This window comes from Lethenteron reissneri, chromosome 14 (genome assembly GCF_015708825.2).
Source record: "Lethenteron reissneri isolate LAM-NWPU_2019-01 chromosome 14, ASM1570882v1, whole genome shotgun sequence".
Classification (NCBI taxonomy): Eukaryota; Metazoa; Chordata; class Hyperoartia; order Petromyzontiformes; family Petromyzontidae; genus Lethenteron; species Lethenteron reissneri.
The window spans coordinates 11,003,008-11,016,245 of NC_083792.1; the positions used below are offsets into that span (position 1 = coordinate 11,003,008).

The 13,238-nt window shown below is 42.8% G+C and overlaps 1 protein-coding gene across 2 annotated transcripts; it reads right to left on the minus strand.

Moving 5' to 3' along the window:
* Window positions 1-1,066: 1,066 nt before the first annotated feature.
* Window positions 1,067-7,300, minus strand: SRSF5 (serine and arginine rich splicing factor 5). 2 transcript variants are annotated; one of them, XM_061551526.1, is made up of 8 exons: window positions 7,162-7,300; window positions 5,124-5,288; window positions 4,704-4,774; window positions 3,833-3,976; window positions 3,327-3,405; window positions 2,342-2,415; window positions 2,110-2,220; window positions 1,067-1,982 (listed from the first exon to the last, which is right to left on the minus strand). In XM_061551526.1, the coding sequence occupies exons 2-8, from the start codon at window positions 5,250-5,252 to the stop codon at window positions 1,706-1,708; spliced, it is 885 nt and encodes a 294-aa protein (XP_061407510.1). In that variant the 5' UTR covers window positions 5,253-5,288; window positions 7,162-7,300; the 3' UTR covers window positions 1,067-1,705. The 2 variants fall into 2 exon arrangements, with proteins under 2 accessions (XP_061407510.1, XP_061407509.1); XM_061551525.1 differs by having other exon boundaries at window positions 3,327-3,408.
* Between the last annotated feature and the right edge of the window lie 5,938 nt (window positions 7,301-13,238).

Here is a 13,238-nt window from a genome sequence, read left to right on the forward strand (position 1 = left end):
GTCCGTTTAAGTTGATTGAATTGGGTTTAATTAAGTTTGATTACAGTTAAAAAGGTGTTTGTAAGGTTGTGAAAAAGTTAAAATTGTCCTGCAAGAAAAATACACATCTCATTACCGGCTCTTGTGAATTCCAATGTTTTAAGAATTCAACCCGAGATGGAAGAAAATACCAATCCCGAAATTACCGTACTGACAAATACCATATTCTTACCATTTAAGTTACTTGAATAGACTGTTTAGTGACACCTAGTGGTAATTTAACGTAAGTTTCCTGTGTATTCATAAGACTAGAGGTCTTAATTTTTTACCAATGTGCATTTAATTGTAATAAATCAAATGCTTAAACACTAGCCATTTTATCCTAATTTCCGTCCCAAACCACATTGGTAGCTAACATTAAAGGTTAAACTAGACAGAGAAAATATTTTTTTTTCAAGAATCCCTCATTGACCGTGTCTATGGGTGGCAACACGCTTGGCTTGGAAAATAAAACGTCACATTTTGCTGGAGCCATTTTAACCCCGCACCCATAAAAATTGGTTTGGCTTTTAGTTCATGCAAAGGAAATGTGGGGGCATTCCCAATTTTTCACGAGCTTGTACGGTCTTTGGACATTTTTCACAGCATCGAATTGAATTTCAAATTGTAATCCACACATAACGTAGGAAAATAAATCACGGCGTTTCGGTCGCAACAAGCAATCGTCCTCAGGTGAAACATGCCTCTGTTACAAGGCATTATATAGAGGGGAGGCCGCAAAGGGGCGAGAGGGTGGGGATACAATGCAAAGAGGGCTTGTGTGAAAGAGAAATGTGACAAGGAAGCATAGGTACACTTAAGAAAATTTAGAAATGTAATGCAACGCAAGTCGGCTAACTCAACAGTTAGCACTTTACCTGGTTGATCACGTCTATTATTTATTTTCCTATCTACGTGACTTTACCGAAAGAACCCGAGTATGAAATCCTGCAGTCACGAAAGCTTCTAATCAAGATAGAATCCACAAAGAAGTTTGGTTCTTTCGCTCCATTACTTGTGCACCACTCACGTGACAGAACACATGAAAAGGAATGTAATTGACTTTATTAACATTTTGTAAATCAAAATTATAAAACTACAAGACTTAATAATTAACAGGACCAGAGAGGCAAGGTTAACTTTTTACAGTTGACGCATGCACTTTTATTCATAAATGAAAATATACACAAATAACATTGTGTTAATAAAAAATGCGACGGCAATAACTCAAGGAGTTATGTGCATGCGATGCACAAACGCATCCACTGACGTACATGTCAAATATCTACTGGCATATTCACAAAAGAAAATTATACCAAAACAAGAATCTGTACAAAATTCCAGGTTAATGTCGCCTTTAATGCAGCAAATAACAGCTCTTTGCAATGAACAATGTTAATATTTACCCATCAGTTTGTCTGGAGGGATATTTAAAAATGTCAATTCATATTTTTACTTTATAAATATGAAACTGGACCGAATACCAGGCCTACTTACTTCTAAGGAAAACATTTTCAAATGGTTCATTGTTAAGGAGGCGCTGACATTTGCTGCATGTTTTGATATCAGGAAATTGTCTCGTGTGAATCGACTCCAACAACCTAAACATAGTGCTCAGAATACAGACCCCGAAATGTACATAACCCACACACAAGCAACCCCCTGCTCACAACCACACACTCAAAAACTATTCTCCACTACTAGCAGAGCGGGAACGCGACGGAACAGTCAAACTTTTCGGCTTATTATTCGCTTGGTCGGCGGCGGGGGGCGATCTGCTGCCACTCCCCCGCTTCGGCGGAGGGCTGCGAGAGCGCTTTGCCGGTTGGGGGCTCCGGGAACGCCGGGTTGGTGGGGAGCGACGGGATGGTCGGGGACTGCGGGAGCGCGAGGAGCTGCGGGAGCGCGACCGGGAGCGGCTATCAGACCGGGAAGATCTGCTCGAGCGGGAGCGGCTACGAGAGCTGCACAAGAATCGCACACAAATACACAAGGTGTCAGCCGACGATAACCGACCACAACTCCATGTTATAAATCTTACATTCGTCTGTGAACGGCAATGTTCTGATAAATGCAAGGTTCAATACGTACCTCTTGCGTTTGTTTTCTTCAACAAGCTTTATTTTTCTTCCATTAATCTCCTTTCCATTAAGCTTGTCAATAGCATTCTTCATGTCATTTCTTGTAGCAAATTCCACCACTCTGTAGAAAGACAAAAAATGAAATATTAATATAAAAAAAATGATTCATAATTTATCACCTTATGCCAAGACGTTATGGCAACTGAAATTGTATTATTTTTAATCCATCTATGACCACTTACCCAACATTTTGATGAATCCTGTGAGCATCAGCAAAGGTGACCTCGCCAGCCTGCCTCATGTAGTCCTTCAAATCCTGCAATGACACCACACAAGATGCTCAAATTCTCTGTATTTGACACTGGGCCAAAACATTTCCCATCAAAATCACATTTATCAAAGAGAAATGTGTTTCAGCATGTTAATGATTGCACAAAAATTTACATGAAAAATGCAATTGTTAGAATTGTATGAGAGCAAGAAGTTTAATAAAAAAAACATTATGTGGATGTCATACCCAGACAGGACCACAAAGAGGTTCCGGATGGCCAACGGACCACCACTAGCCTGACACGAGCACGTATGACACGAAGGACCCCTTTGACCGAAGACACGCACTTTCGCCCGCGGGAGAGGGACTCTGCTCCTCGGGGACGCCGCCTCGCCGGATGACGCGTTACTCTGCCCGTTACCGCCGGCCGGAATGCCAGCAAGGAGCCAGAAACCACCTCGAACCGCACGAGCAGACCCAGGCAAAGGCCCCTCTCGACTCCAGTAACGCTAGGCACGATCCTCTCCGCTGCTCGGGACGCCATCCGACTAGGAGCAATTTGTGGACCTCTGGAGACCCTGATCGGACCAACCCCGCGACAGCGACGTGGCCAAACCAACGACCCGCACGACCCTTGCCCGGTGGATCCGACACATTTTAGCGAAAAACCTGCAAATTAGCGCAGCCATGCAGAGCGAGGCTGCTAGGTAAAAGGGTTATAAAACATTGGTTACAATCACATGTCATCAATCAAAAATATAACACTTTTCACATTTTACATTAAATGCACTTCACAAACACAAAAATCAGTATTTCATAAATACTAATAAAATTATTGTTTCTTCATCTTTAAAGCAATCATGTTTTAATTACAAAGTTCATAGTTACATTTAGCAATATTTCTTAAGTTTCAAACATTTCTAAAATTCAAAGAATCGTTCGACAATTAGTTATACCTGCCAACTGACAGTAGAAGACAGGTTCTCGACAACCAGGCGATGATCGGTCCTGCTTGGAGGTCCATATCTGCCACCACTACTGTAAGAAAACCAGCACAATCAAAAATCACAAACCTGAAACGTCACTCTAGATCTTCTTGTTAAAAGATGTATAGATGGGTAAACTACGCAAATGAAACAAATAGGTGGAGGGACAACATTGTAAAACAAGGCTTAATACGTATACATAATGGTAATGTTTATATTTCTTAAAATTTCGAAAAGAGCAGGGTGGGAGTGATTTTGAGAATATGGCATTTGATAATAAAATGCCACATTACAGGTGCACCCAATTGAATAAGAGCATATTACCCACGATGACTTGGATAAAAAGAAATTACACTGTAATATATAACTTCTGTCACACCGTACGTCGCCAACCGTTCTAATCGGAGATGCGGGAGCGGGGACGACAGCAAAATAAACACAAAACCACTTAAGAGGGAACAAATGATGGTCATTACCTGGCAGAGCTGGACGATGGTCCTCCTCCTCCTCCGCCTCCTCCACGAGGGCGGTAGGTGGGCGGAGGGCCCGAGGGCCGGCGCACGAACGTGTCCATGCGGTCTCCGCGAGCCCGGGGAGCACGAGCGTGTTCCACTGTCATTCTACCAAACAAAAGCGAGTTGGGAAACATTCTAGATTTGAAGCTTTCGTGACTGCCAGGATTCATACTCTTAGGTTTTTTCGGTAAAGTCACGTAGGTAAAAAATTAAATTTAAAAAAGTAATAATAGAAATAAAATAATAAATCACGTTTCAGAGGCAACACACAAGTCTCCGTCATCAGGTGGGACTGTCACAGCTAGATTTACTTGATACTTAATACAGTAAATCTAGCTGTGACGGTCCCACCTGATGACGGAGACTTGTGTGTTGCCTCCAAAACGTCGTGATTTATTATTTTATTTCTATTATTACTTTCATTAATTTTTTACTTTATTTTTTACCTACGTAACTTTACCGAAAAAACCTAAGAGTATGAGTTAGGAAACAGCAAGCACCTGAATGCTTTATTTTATCTTCACGAGTGTTTAATGAGCTGTATGGAAGCCTAACAAGTTAATGGTCAGAGCTAAACCTCTTTCCATATTTGAACTAGTACTGTTTGCTTAGGCCGACTCCCAAGTTGACCAATCAAGCAATACAAATGCCTCTGTCATTCTTCAAAACCAAGAAAGCCCCTACTGAATCAGGGTCTATTGCTCCATGGAATAATAAAAAAAAAATGCCAGTTATTGACATACAACAGCAACTTTCACTGTTGAGACACCATCACACGAGGCAACTTTATATAGTCCAATATCCATCTACAAGATAAGAGCAATAAACAAACCTTTCATTGTTTAGCTCCCTGCCATTCAGGTCACTGACTGCATCATCTGCATCTCTGCAATCATCAAATTCCTGTAAAAGACAAACATGCAGATTTTAGATGATTGGTGCATGACATGCTGTATAATAAAAGATGAATATTAAACAAAAGTTATTTTAAGCAACATTTTTTACTATATTTTAGCGATTGCAACGCTGTTAGAAAATGTACAGGCACAGCTCTGTTATTCCGCTGTTGGCCTCCACACAAAGTGCGGGCCACGGGGGTTATTAGACCATACTTCACTGCGCCATTCTGTGCGGGTTGAAGACAGGGAGCACAGACATTGAGAGCACAATGGACTTTGCTGCACTCTGTTGCCTGCAAGTTGATAAAATACCTGCTACAATTGTTCCACCCACAACGACTTCGTCAACTTACCACAAACCCAAACCCTGCTTTGATGTCAATGTCTCGGATCTTTCCGTAGCCCTTGAAAAACTTCTCCACATCCTTGGTCCTGACATGTGGCCCCAGGCGCGCAATGAAAACTCGACTGGATGAACTCATGTTTAACAGCTGGCACAAGACTAACCTATGAAAATCCTGGAAACAAAACAAACAAGGAGGTTAGAAAACCATAAGCCATATGCTGTAAGGTTACAAGTAATACTCTTTGGCTCTTTCGGTAAAGTCACGTAAGTAGAAAAAATAAGTAATGCCAATGCAGCTTGCATCCCAACATACATTGGTTCATAAATTGTCAAGATATTCCAAAGCGAGCATTTATTATCATAATTCCTTACAATGTGTTAATTTCTTAAGTCTGGATAAAAGTTGTGCAAGGAACATTGCTTCATGTGTATTGACCGTTGGGATATTTACTACCCCGAGAACATGGGAGTCATTTTATTTGCTAACACCAGCTTAGTATTATTACGGCCTACTGGCATGTGGAGTTGCCCAAACGCATTTATCTAGGTTAAAATTTGTTGTAAATTCGACTAACATAACGGACACGAATGTAAAATCGTACGAAATGTTATACTGTTAAGGTCTAAAAAACCCGATATTATTCTGCAGTGTAATACTGTATTCTTGACGTCATTGCATTAATCTGTGGGTGTCACTCTGCACTTGAGTTATATAACTTAATTGTGGCAAAGGAGGGGAACCGGATACTTTTCAAACAAATGGTTTGCGTTTCGTAAAATAAACCAATCGATAAATTCGTTGCACTTAAATGACGATAATTTCCGTGCGTACAATGGCAATATGGTCGCGATGGCGCAATGATTGACACGCTGCCCCATATGAACCCGGCCGCATGGACATAACTTTTCATATCCAGGGTGACGATGTAGGATCAAACGACAACCCATGCCGACACGCCGTTAATAGACGGACGACTTATTTATGGCCTGAGCCACAGCTGGACATGGCTTGTTATTTTACAGTGCGGGAGGAAATCTTTACTTAAAAATTCAAGCAAATGTCGGCCCTTACGAGCTGCCCAACTTCCATAAAGTGACATTAACCTCGACACAGCCCGAGGTGCGAGAGCGAGCCTCGTGATAATCCCCTCCATATATCAACTTACAACTCAGAACCTTTAAGAGCAAGTTTATTTACAACAATCCCAACACGCACATGGGGCCCATTGCAATATCAACTGCGCCAGGAGGGCTTCACGTGCACCCCTCACGCTTTACATTCCCTAGCTCGCACAGGCAAGCCGCGTGTTTAACGAGCAACGCCATTGGCTCCGCGTGCGTCACGTGGGGGTACGGTGGGACCAATGAGGAGCGGGGAAGAAGCGGAGGGCGCGCGCATCCGCGCTACGGATTCTAACGCGTGCCTCCATCTTGCAACTCCGTCCATCTTGTTGTTGTGTGTGGGGAGGTTGTGAAGCGTTAAAATGTCGAATTAAAGGAGACTTTAAAAATAAAACGAGCACAAATGCACGGCAAAAGGTCAAGTGCCAAATTTACTGCAAGGTCCCTAACTCAATAATTCGCGCGTAAAGCGGATCTGTCGATTCAATCAGTTGCGTTACACGTCGGTTCGACACGACGACTTTATTTTAACACTTGGGAAGATTAAACGGCGAAACGTATCTCGTACAGTATATTCACGATTGCATTAAAGGGGGCTTAACAATAATAAAGGATGTTTCAACGAACTTTGCTTGAGCGACGTTACATTACTTTATATATTTTTTTAAAACGAGAATAGGCACACGATCGATGAAAGCATCGACTAAGCGTTTGGCATACTTGTAAACACACTGTACAAGCCATGCCGTGACCAATGTCACCTCGGCTACACCTTCCACTCATAGAAGCACCGTATCCGAACGGAAGGGGGGACCAAGACCTCGCTGCTGTACGACCCATAACCATCCGCTCGTCACGTAAACGAATACAAGCAGCAAAACAAGGCGATGTGTGTGTGTGTGTGGGGGGGGGCAGCTCGTTACCTTACAGCCTCCGCTCCCCACGTTCGCTTTGTCTCCGCCAAATGAGCCTACGCCGCGTCCGCCCGCGTGCTTTTAATATCCCAGTCCGCACAGGCGGGCAGCGGCTCTCCTCGACGCGCGATTGGTTAGTTTCTATTCTCACCCCACACCCCCACCCCCCCAAACTCGCAGCCCACGTGGTCCTAATAGTCGCTCTCGACCAATCGCGAGCGCGCGATAAAAAGGAAGCAAAATATGACGTCACGACGAATGTGCGGGCGTGACCAATCGCGCGCGCGCGCGATTAAAAAGGAAGCGAAATATGACGTCACGACCAATGTGCGGGCGTGACGCAATGTCGCCACTTTGTACGCACTGTGTAGAACTGTAGATTGTTTACGTGAGTGACGTCATCCACAGTTATCCAGGTGCGTGACGTGTTACGAATTGTGAGAAGAGGGTTTCATGCTTTTTAGGAGGCTCAAAAGAAAGCTGTCTCTGGTGTGGACCAATCAGTTTCAAAGACAATGCATATGTTATCAGAGTGTTGTTTTTTGTTTGCATTCTGACCACAAGTATTGTGGTTAATGCAGACATGATTCCTTGGAAAAGGTTTCAGTTTGGTGTTTTAACATCTTAACACCTGTTTTGTTGCCAGAATAAACTCCTTAAAAAAATTGTTTTATTAACAACTTCGTTTAACTCACGGTCGAGAAGTACGTCAATCATGCGGCGCTTGCTCCCACATCAAGGCTTACTTTAGTTAATTGATTACTTTATAAATTAATCTTCAATGTACAACTTTTGTTTGTGTGGAGTGAGGGTGCCCGTAACTCGTTCACACGGAGCAGGCGCGCCTGAGACACGTGGCGCGTGCTTCTTGGGCGAGGCAATTCCAGAGTTAAGGGACCGCAGAGTTTTTTACCTACACAAATATATATATAAATAATAAGGCGTCCCTACAAAATGTCGATTTTGATACAGGCATGCATTGTCACCGGATCTGAGTACGTGTGCAAAATTTTGAATTGATTCGACAACGGGAAGTGGACGAAATGTAGATTACAAGATTTGACCACGACACAGGAGCCAAGTTAAGTAAAACCGTTGAAAAAAGGGGAAAACCTATTCTCATATTTTGGTACTGGCAAAGGAGGTCCCATGATGTGATAAGATCTATCTAAATAATCGTAATATTTGAACTGGAGGAATTGGATGAGTTTGAAACTCTTTTTCACAGATGTCCAGCATACAAAACTATTTTTTTTACTCTACCGGGTGAGGCCCACCGAGCTTTATAGCTCCGTTTTTCAGAAGCGACACCCGGCCACAAATAATAGCCCATCGAAGTGCCTTATCACGTGGATATTTATAGCAGCCAAATACTTATGTGTAGTGACATAGCGCAGACTGCTGTCCAACAGTTAGCGCACACGCCGGCGAGCATATACACGGGTGTGCCGGCAGGGCTGAGGAACTGGGCAAGGGTCACAAAAGACCTCACTGGGAAGCTCCTGGAACCCGCTAGTGAGTTCAAGAAAGAAGGCGCCAGCCGCGCCAAGTAGAATAAAAGCAGCGGAGAGCGAGAGCTCCAGGCTGCCGGTTCTGGGAATGGACTCGTCTCGTCGCCGCTGTCGTCTTCGCCGCCTTCGTCGCTGCCGCCTTCACTCGATAATTGTGCGGCCGGACAGTTGTTGGCTGTCTCGGTCGATGCCGTCGATGCAACGCGGTTAGGGTTGAGTCTGGGCTGGGTTGTACGGCAACGGGAGCGAGAAAGGAGGCGATCCTGTGTGTGAACGACCAAAGGGTGTTACAATAAAAGAAGGTGCATCCTGCAAGTACCACGTCTCCGACTTGTGCTACACTACAAATGCATAGCTGTGAAGCCGATAGGGTTTACCCCGTATTCTTGAACAGGGAAATTGAGTTTTCAGGTCCATACGACATACAGCCGTTTCAAAACGGGCTTCACAATGTATTTGAGTTTCTCCATTGTGATGGGACTTTGTAGGATGAACATTGAGATTTATAAGGGAAGTTGTGACCAATAAGATCTAAATTGGTCTGTAAATAGGTAGGCACTGATACGGGGTTGACAGGTATGGAAAGGCGAGAGGAGGTTTAAAACCCAAACGAGTTCAGATTTTCGCAATTAACCTCTGATAAATTTGAAATCTTGTAACTGTAAACGCTCAAGAGTTGTTGGCACAAATTAGCGCTATGTATTCATAATCAACGATTTTTGGGTTTAGATCGCGTTTATTTATAAATGTGTCGTAACCCTCCACCACCCGACACGGCCAATCAGTAAAAATGTGTCACGTTGACAAAGACAAATAGTTCACTGCTTTAGCCCACCGGTGTGTTGAAGCAACAACATTTACAATTTGAGTACGCCGTTTCGCTGGTAATTGCAATCAGCATCATCGGGCAATTCGCCAGAATGGTGAGGCTCTCCTGTGTCTCCCGTTCTTATATAGAGCAGCAGCAGGGTGACGTCATCATTAACTCATTAACTCATCAGGTGCAAAGATTCCAGGGGGGAGTGATTGTAATTATATACTAGATTAGTAATCAGGCTATTGTTACGATGCGAGTTGTAGATTAGTAATCATTTGGAATGTGTTTTATTGTGATTATGCTACATTAGTAATCAGTTAGTGGTTGTTTCCCTTATAAGTAATTGTAATGTATCTTATTTAATAATACGCTTCCAGGCCGCACTAAGCCTATAGCGAAAGCCTACGTGTTAAACTAGCGCTATGTAATTTCGATTTTCCAAATCTATTCGTGTGTCCTATTAAATAAACGCGAAGGGCCAATGTGTGGTGTCTCATGGTCGATGTGGTATCTCATTGTAAATGTTCTGGATTTACTCTCCAACATACCGGTGGGCTGAAGTAGTAACTCATTTGTGCGTTTTGTTAACGTGACAAACCTTACTAGCTGTGTCGGGTGGTGGAGGATTACGACACATTCACACTTCAGGGATCTACGTGTTAAACCCATGGTCATTGTTGCAGATATACGAGAAAGCTTGCCCAGAAGAGCGCTTCCGAATAAAGTGTTGCCGTTGCAAGAGTCCGCTTTGTGAAGGTGTCCAATCATCTCAAACATACTTTCATTTATCCTGGAGAAATCCGATGAGCTATGAAGTTATTTCACAGATGTCCAGCAGGGCGGTTCAGAACGTCATAACGTATGCACCGTCGTTCAAACTGCACGTTTTCTCACAAGCATGTGTAGTTTAATGCAGACTTGGTTCCTTGCGATATGTATCTACGGTATTTTGTGTTTTAACATCGAAACACTTCCTGTATAATTGCCAGAAATGATAAATAAAGCCTATTTTTCATTCTTTTGATACCAGCAAAAAAAGGTCCCATACAATATTCAGCGAGGGCTGTTTTCGCAGTGGAGCACGAAAACAACCGACAACAATGAACACTCAACACATTTGTCAATGTCACTGCCGTTTAGGGAAAAGCACTTCACAGTAAGGAAGAGGGCGGTTGGGATGGAGCAATGCCACTGGTTAGCACACAGGCTGTGACCCAACATACATTTCCTCCGTTTGATTTTTGACTCATGCCTGCCCCCACCTCAATCAAAGATTCTGATTCAATCCACTCACAAACCCAGTCTACCAGTGTGGTGCAGTATGGTCAAACTCCCACCCCCCACCCCCATGACTGAAAGTATATTGGGGGGGGGGGGGCTCATCCAGTAGTGGATTAACAAAACTGAAAAGATTGTATTTACATTAAGGGAAATGCTGGGAAATTAAGGGAAAAAGTTAAAGCTGTGGAACAACACACAGTGCAAATGTGTGCCCTGTATTTCTGTGCCAGTATTTCAGTTCCACCGACGATTCCCTCGTTTTCCACTTCTCAGTTACAATATCTCAGCTGGTCATCACCTCAGAAGGAATAAAAATAAACATGGTTGCATACATAATTCATAAGACGTATTGTACTTTCAAATGCACTACCAAAAATCCCCTATGATACCGGTGGTCAAAAGCAGTGTACTTCTAGGTACTTTTCAGAATACCACAACCTATGTGGAGCAATTACATAGCTGGCCGCAGTTTGTCCGGAACAGACACGTAAAGACAGGATGGTCATGCTGTCTTGTGACCCCCATTTAATCACCTTACGTTGTTTTACAGTTCTACTGTGATACCGGTGGTCAAAAGCAGTGTACTTTTAGGTACTTTTCAGAATACCACAACCTATGTGGAGCAATTACATAGCTGGCCGCAGTTTGTCCGGAACAGACACGTAAAGACAGGATGGTCATGCTGTCTTGTGACCCCCATTTAATCACCTTACGTTGTTTTACAGTTCTACTGTTTATCAACATCCTGTGAAATATGTTGGAGTTTGCCATTCTATTCCAAGCATAAATAGGGTGATATACTACAAGAGGAATACTGTGTGTGGATGAGAGATGTCAGTTAAAAACACAATTGTGATTCTAGACTTGAACATAATTGTGACTTAGGGGCCGTCCATAAATGACGTCACGCACCTAGGGGGGGGGGGGGGTCAGACAATTGTGACGATGTGTGACGAGGGGGGGGGGGGTGAGAAACGTGACGTCACATCAAAATGCGCAACTTTAAATGAATATAGACAACACGTTCTACTTAATTAAATATACTTTTTAATAAATGTTTTCTCCGACAACATCAGAGTGCAGCGCCACATTAAATACGCACTACAATGACAATAGTTTAAAGCGATTTGAAGCATAATTATTGGGGGGGAGGGCAGAGCTTTGTGACGTTATATTTTAGAGGGGAGGGGTCTGACTTTTTGTGACGCCGCGTGACGAGGGGGGGGGGGGCAAAAATCGTCCAAAATCGAGTGACGTCATTTATGGACGACCCCTTAATAAATTGAACCCAACGAGGTGGGTTATCAACGAAGTGGGTTATCAAGTGACGACTGCTTGTGGGGTAGGCCGCCATCCAGCAGTGGACAGATCAAGGGCTGATGATTATCAAGCCTATCGGGAACAGTCACACAAATAGTGTACCGCTGTTTTCCAGATGTAATTAGTAAGTGACCACAGGCTGTGAGTACAACAATAATAAAAAACTGGTTGAGTAATATTAATAACCGGAACTTCCACATTGCATTGCACTTCTTCAACGTAAGCCATAATTCACGAACAGAAACTGAAGCAAAACATCACAATTCTATTAAATCGTGCGGAGATGCAAACGCATCATTTACAACGACATCGAAGACAACCAAAATATGTGTTTGGTATTTTCCCAGCAGAAGACGGAAGGGCAAAATTATGATCCAGAACGTGTTGTTACTGAATCGTGTTGTTAATTTAAACATCAGTGCCTGTCTTACTACAGACCAATTCAGACCTTAGTGGTCACCCCGTGCCCCTTATACATCTCAACGTTTTTCCTACAAAGTCCCATCACAAGAGAGAAACACAACAAATATACACAAAATTTTATTTTGCCTCTATTGAAACGGCTGTACGCCGTATGGACCTCAACACTCAAATTCCCTGTACAAGAATACGGGGTAAACCCTATGGGGTTGACAGCTGTGCATTTATAAGTATTCGGCTGCTATACATATCCACGTGAAAAGCAACTTCGATGGGTTCATCATTTGTGGCCGGGTGTTGCTTCTGAAAAACAAGAGCTATAGATATTTCAATTTAAAGCTTTCGTGACTGCAGGGATTCATCTTCTTGGTTCTTTCGGTAAAGTCACGTAGAAGGGAAATAATTAAAATAAAATAATAATAAAATATTTAAAATAAAATTTAATAAAATAAAATTCTCACGACGTTTCGGCCACAACACAAGCAGCCGTCCTCAGGTGAAGAACAGGGCTGTCGGAAAGACAGCGTCCCAATAGAACCCGAGGACGGCTGCTTGTGTTGTGGCCGAAACGTCGTGAGAATGTTATTTTATGGTTTTATTTTTATTATTTTATTATTTCCCTTCTCCGTGACTTTACCGAAAGAACCAAGAAGAGCTATAGATATTGTTTTTTTCGGTAAAGTCACGTAGGTAAAACAATTAATAAAACAAAATAATGAAAACAACTCAATTAAATC

Excerpts from the sequence above, each read along its gene's own strand:
- SRSF5 (XM_061551525.1), bottom strand. The coding sequence starts at position 5,252 with ATGAGTTCATCCAGTCGAGTTTTCATTGCGCGCCTGGGGCCACATGTC. Across the intron at positions 4,775-5,123 it reads AAGCAGGGTTTGGGTTTGTG|GAATTTGATGATTGCAGAGA; the intron begins GTAAGTTGACGA and ends TGTCTTTTACAG. Across the intron at positions 1,983-2,109 it reads GAAGAAAACAAACGCAAGAG|CTCTCGTAGCCGCTCCCGCT; the intron begins GTACGTATTGAA and ends ATTCTTGTGCAG.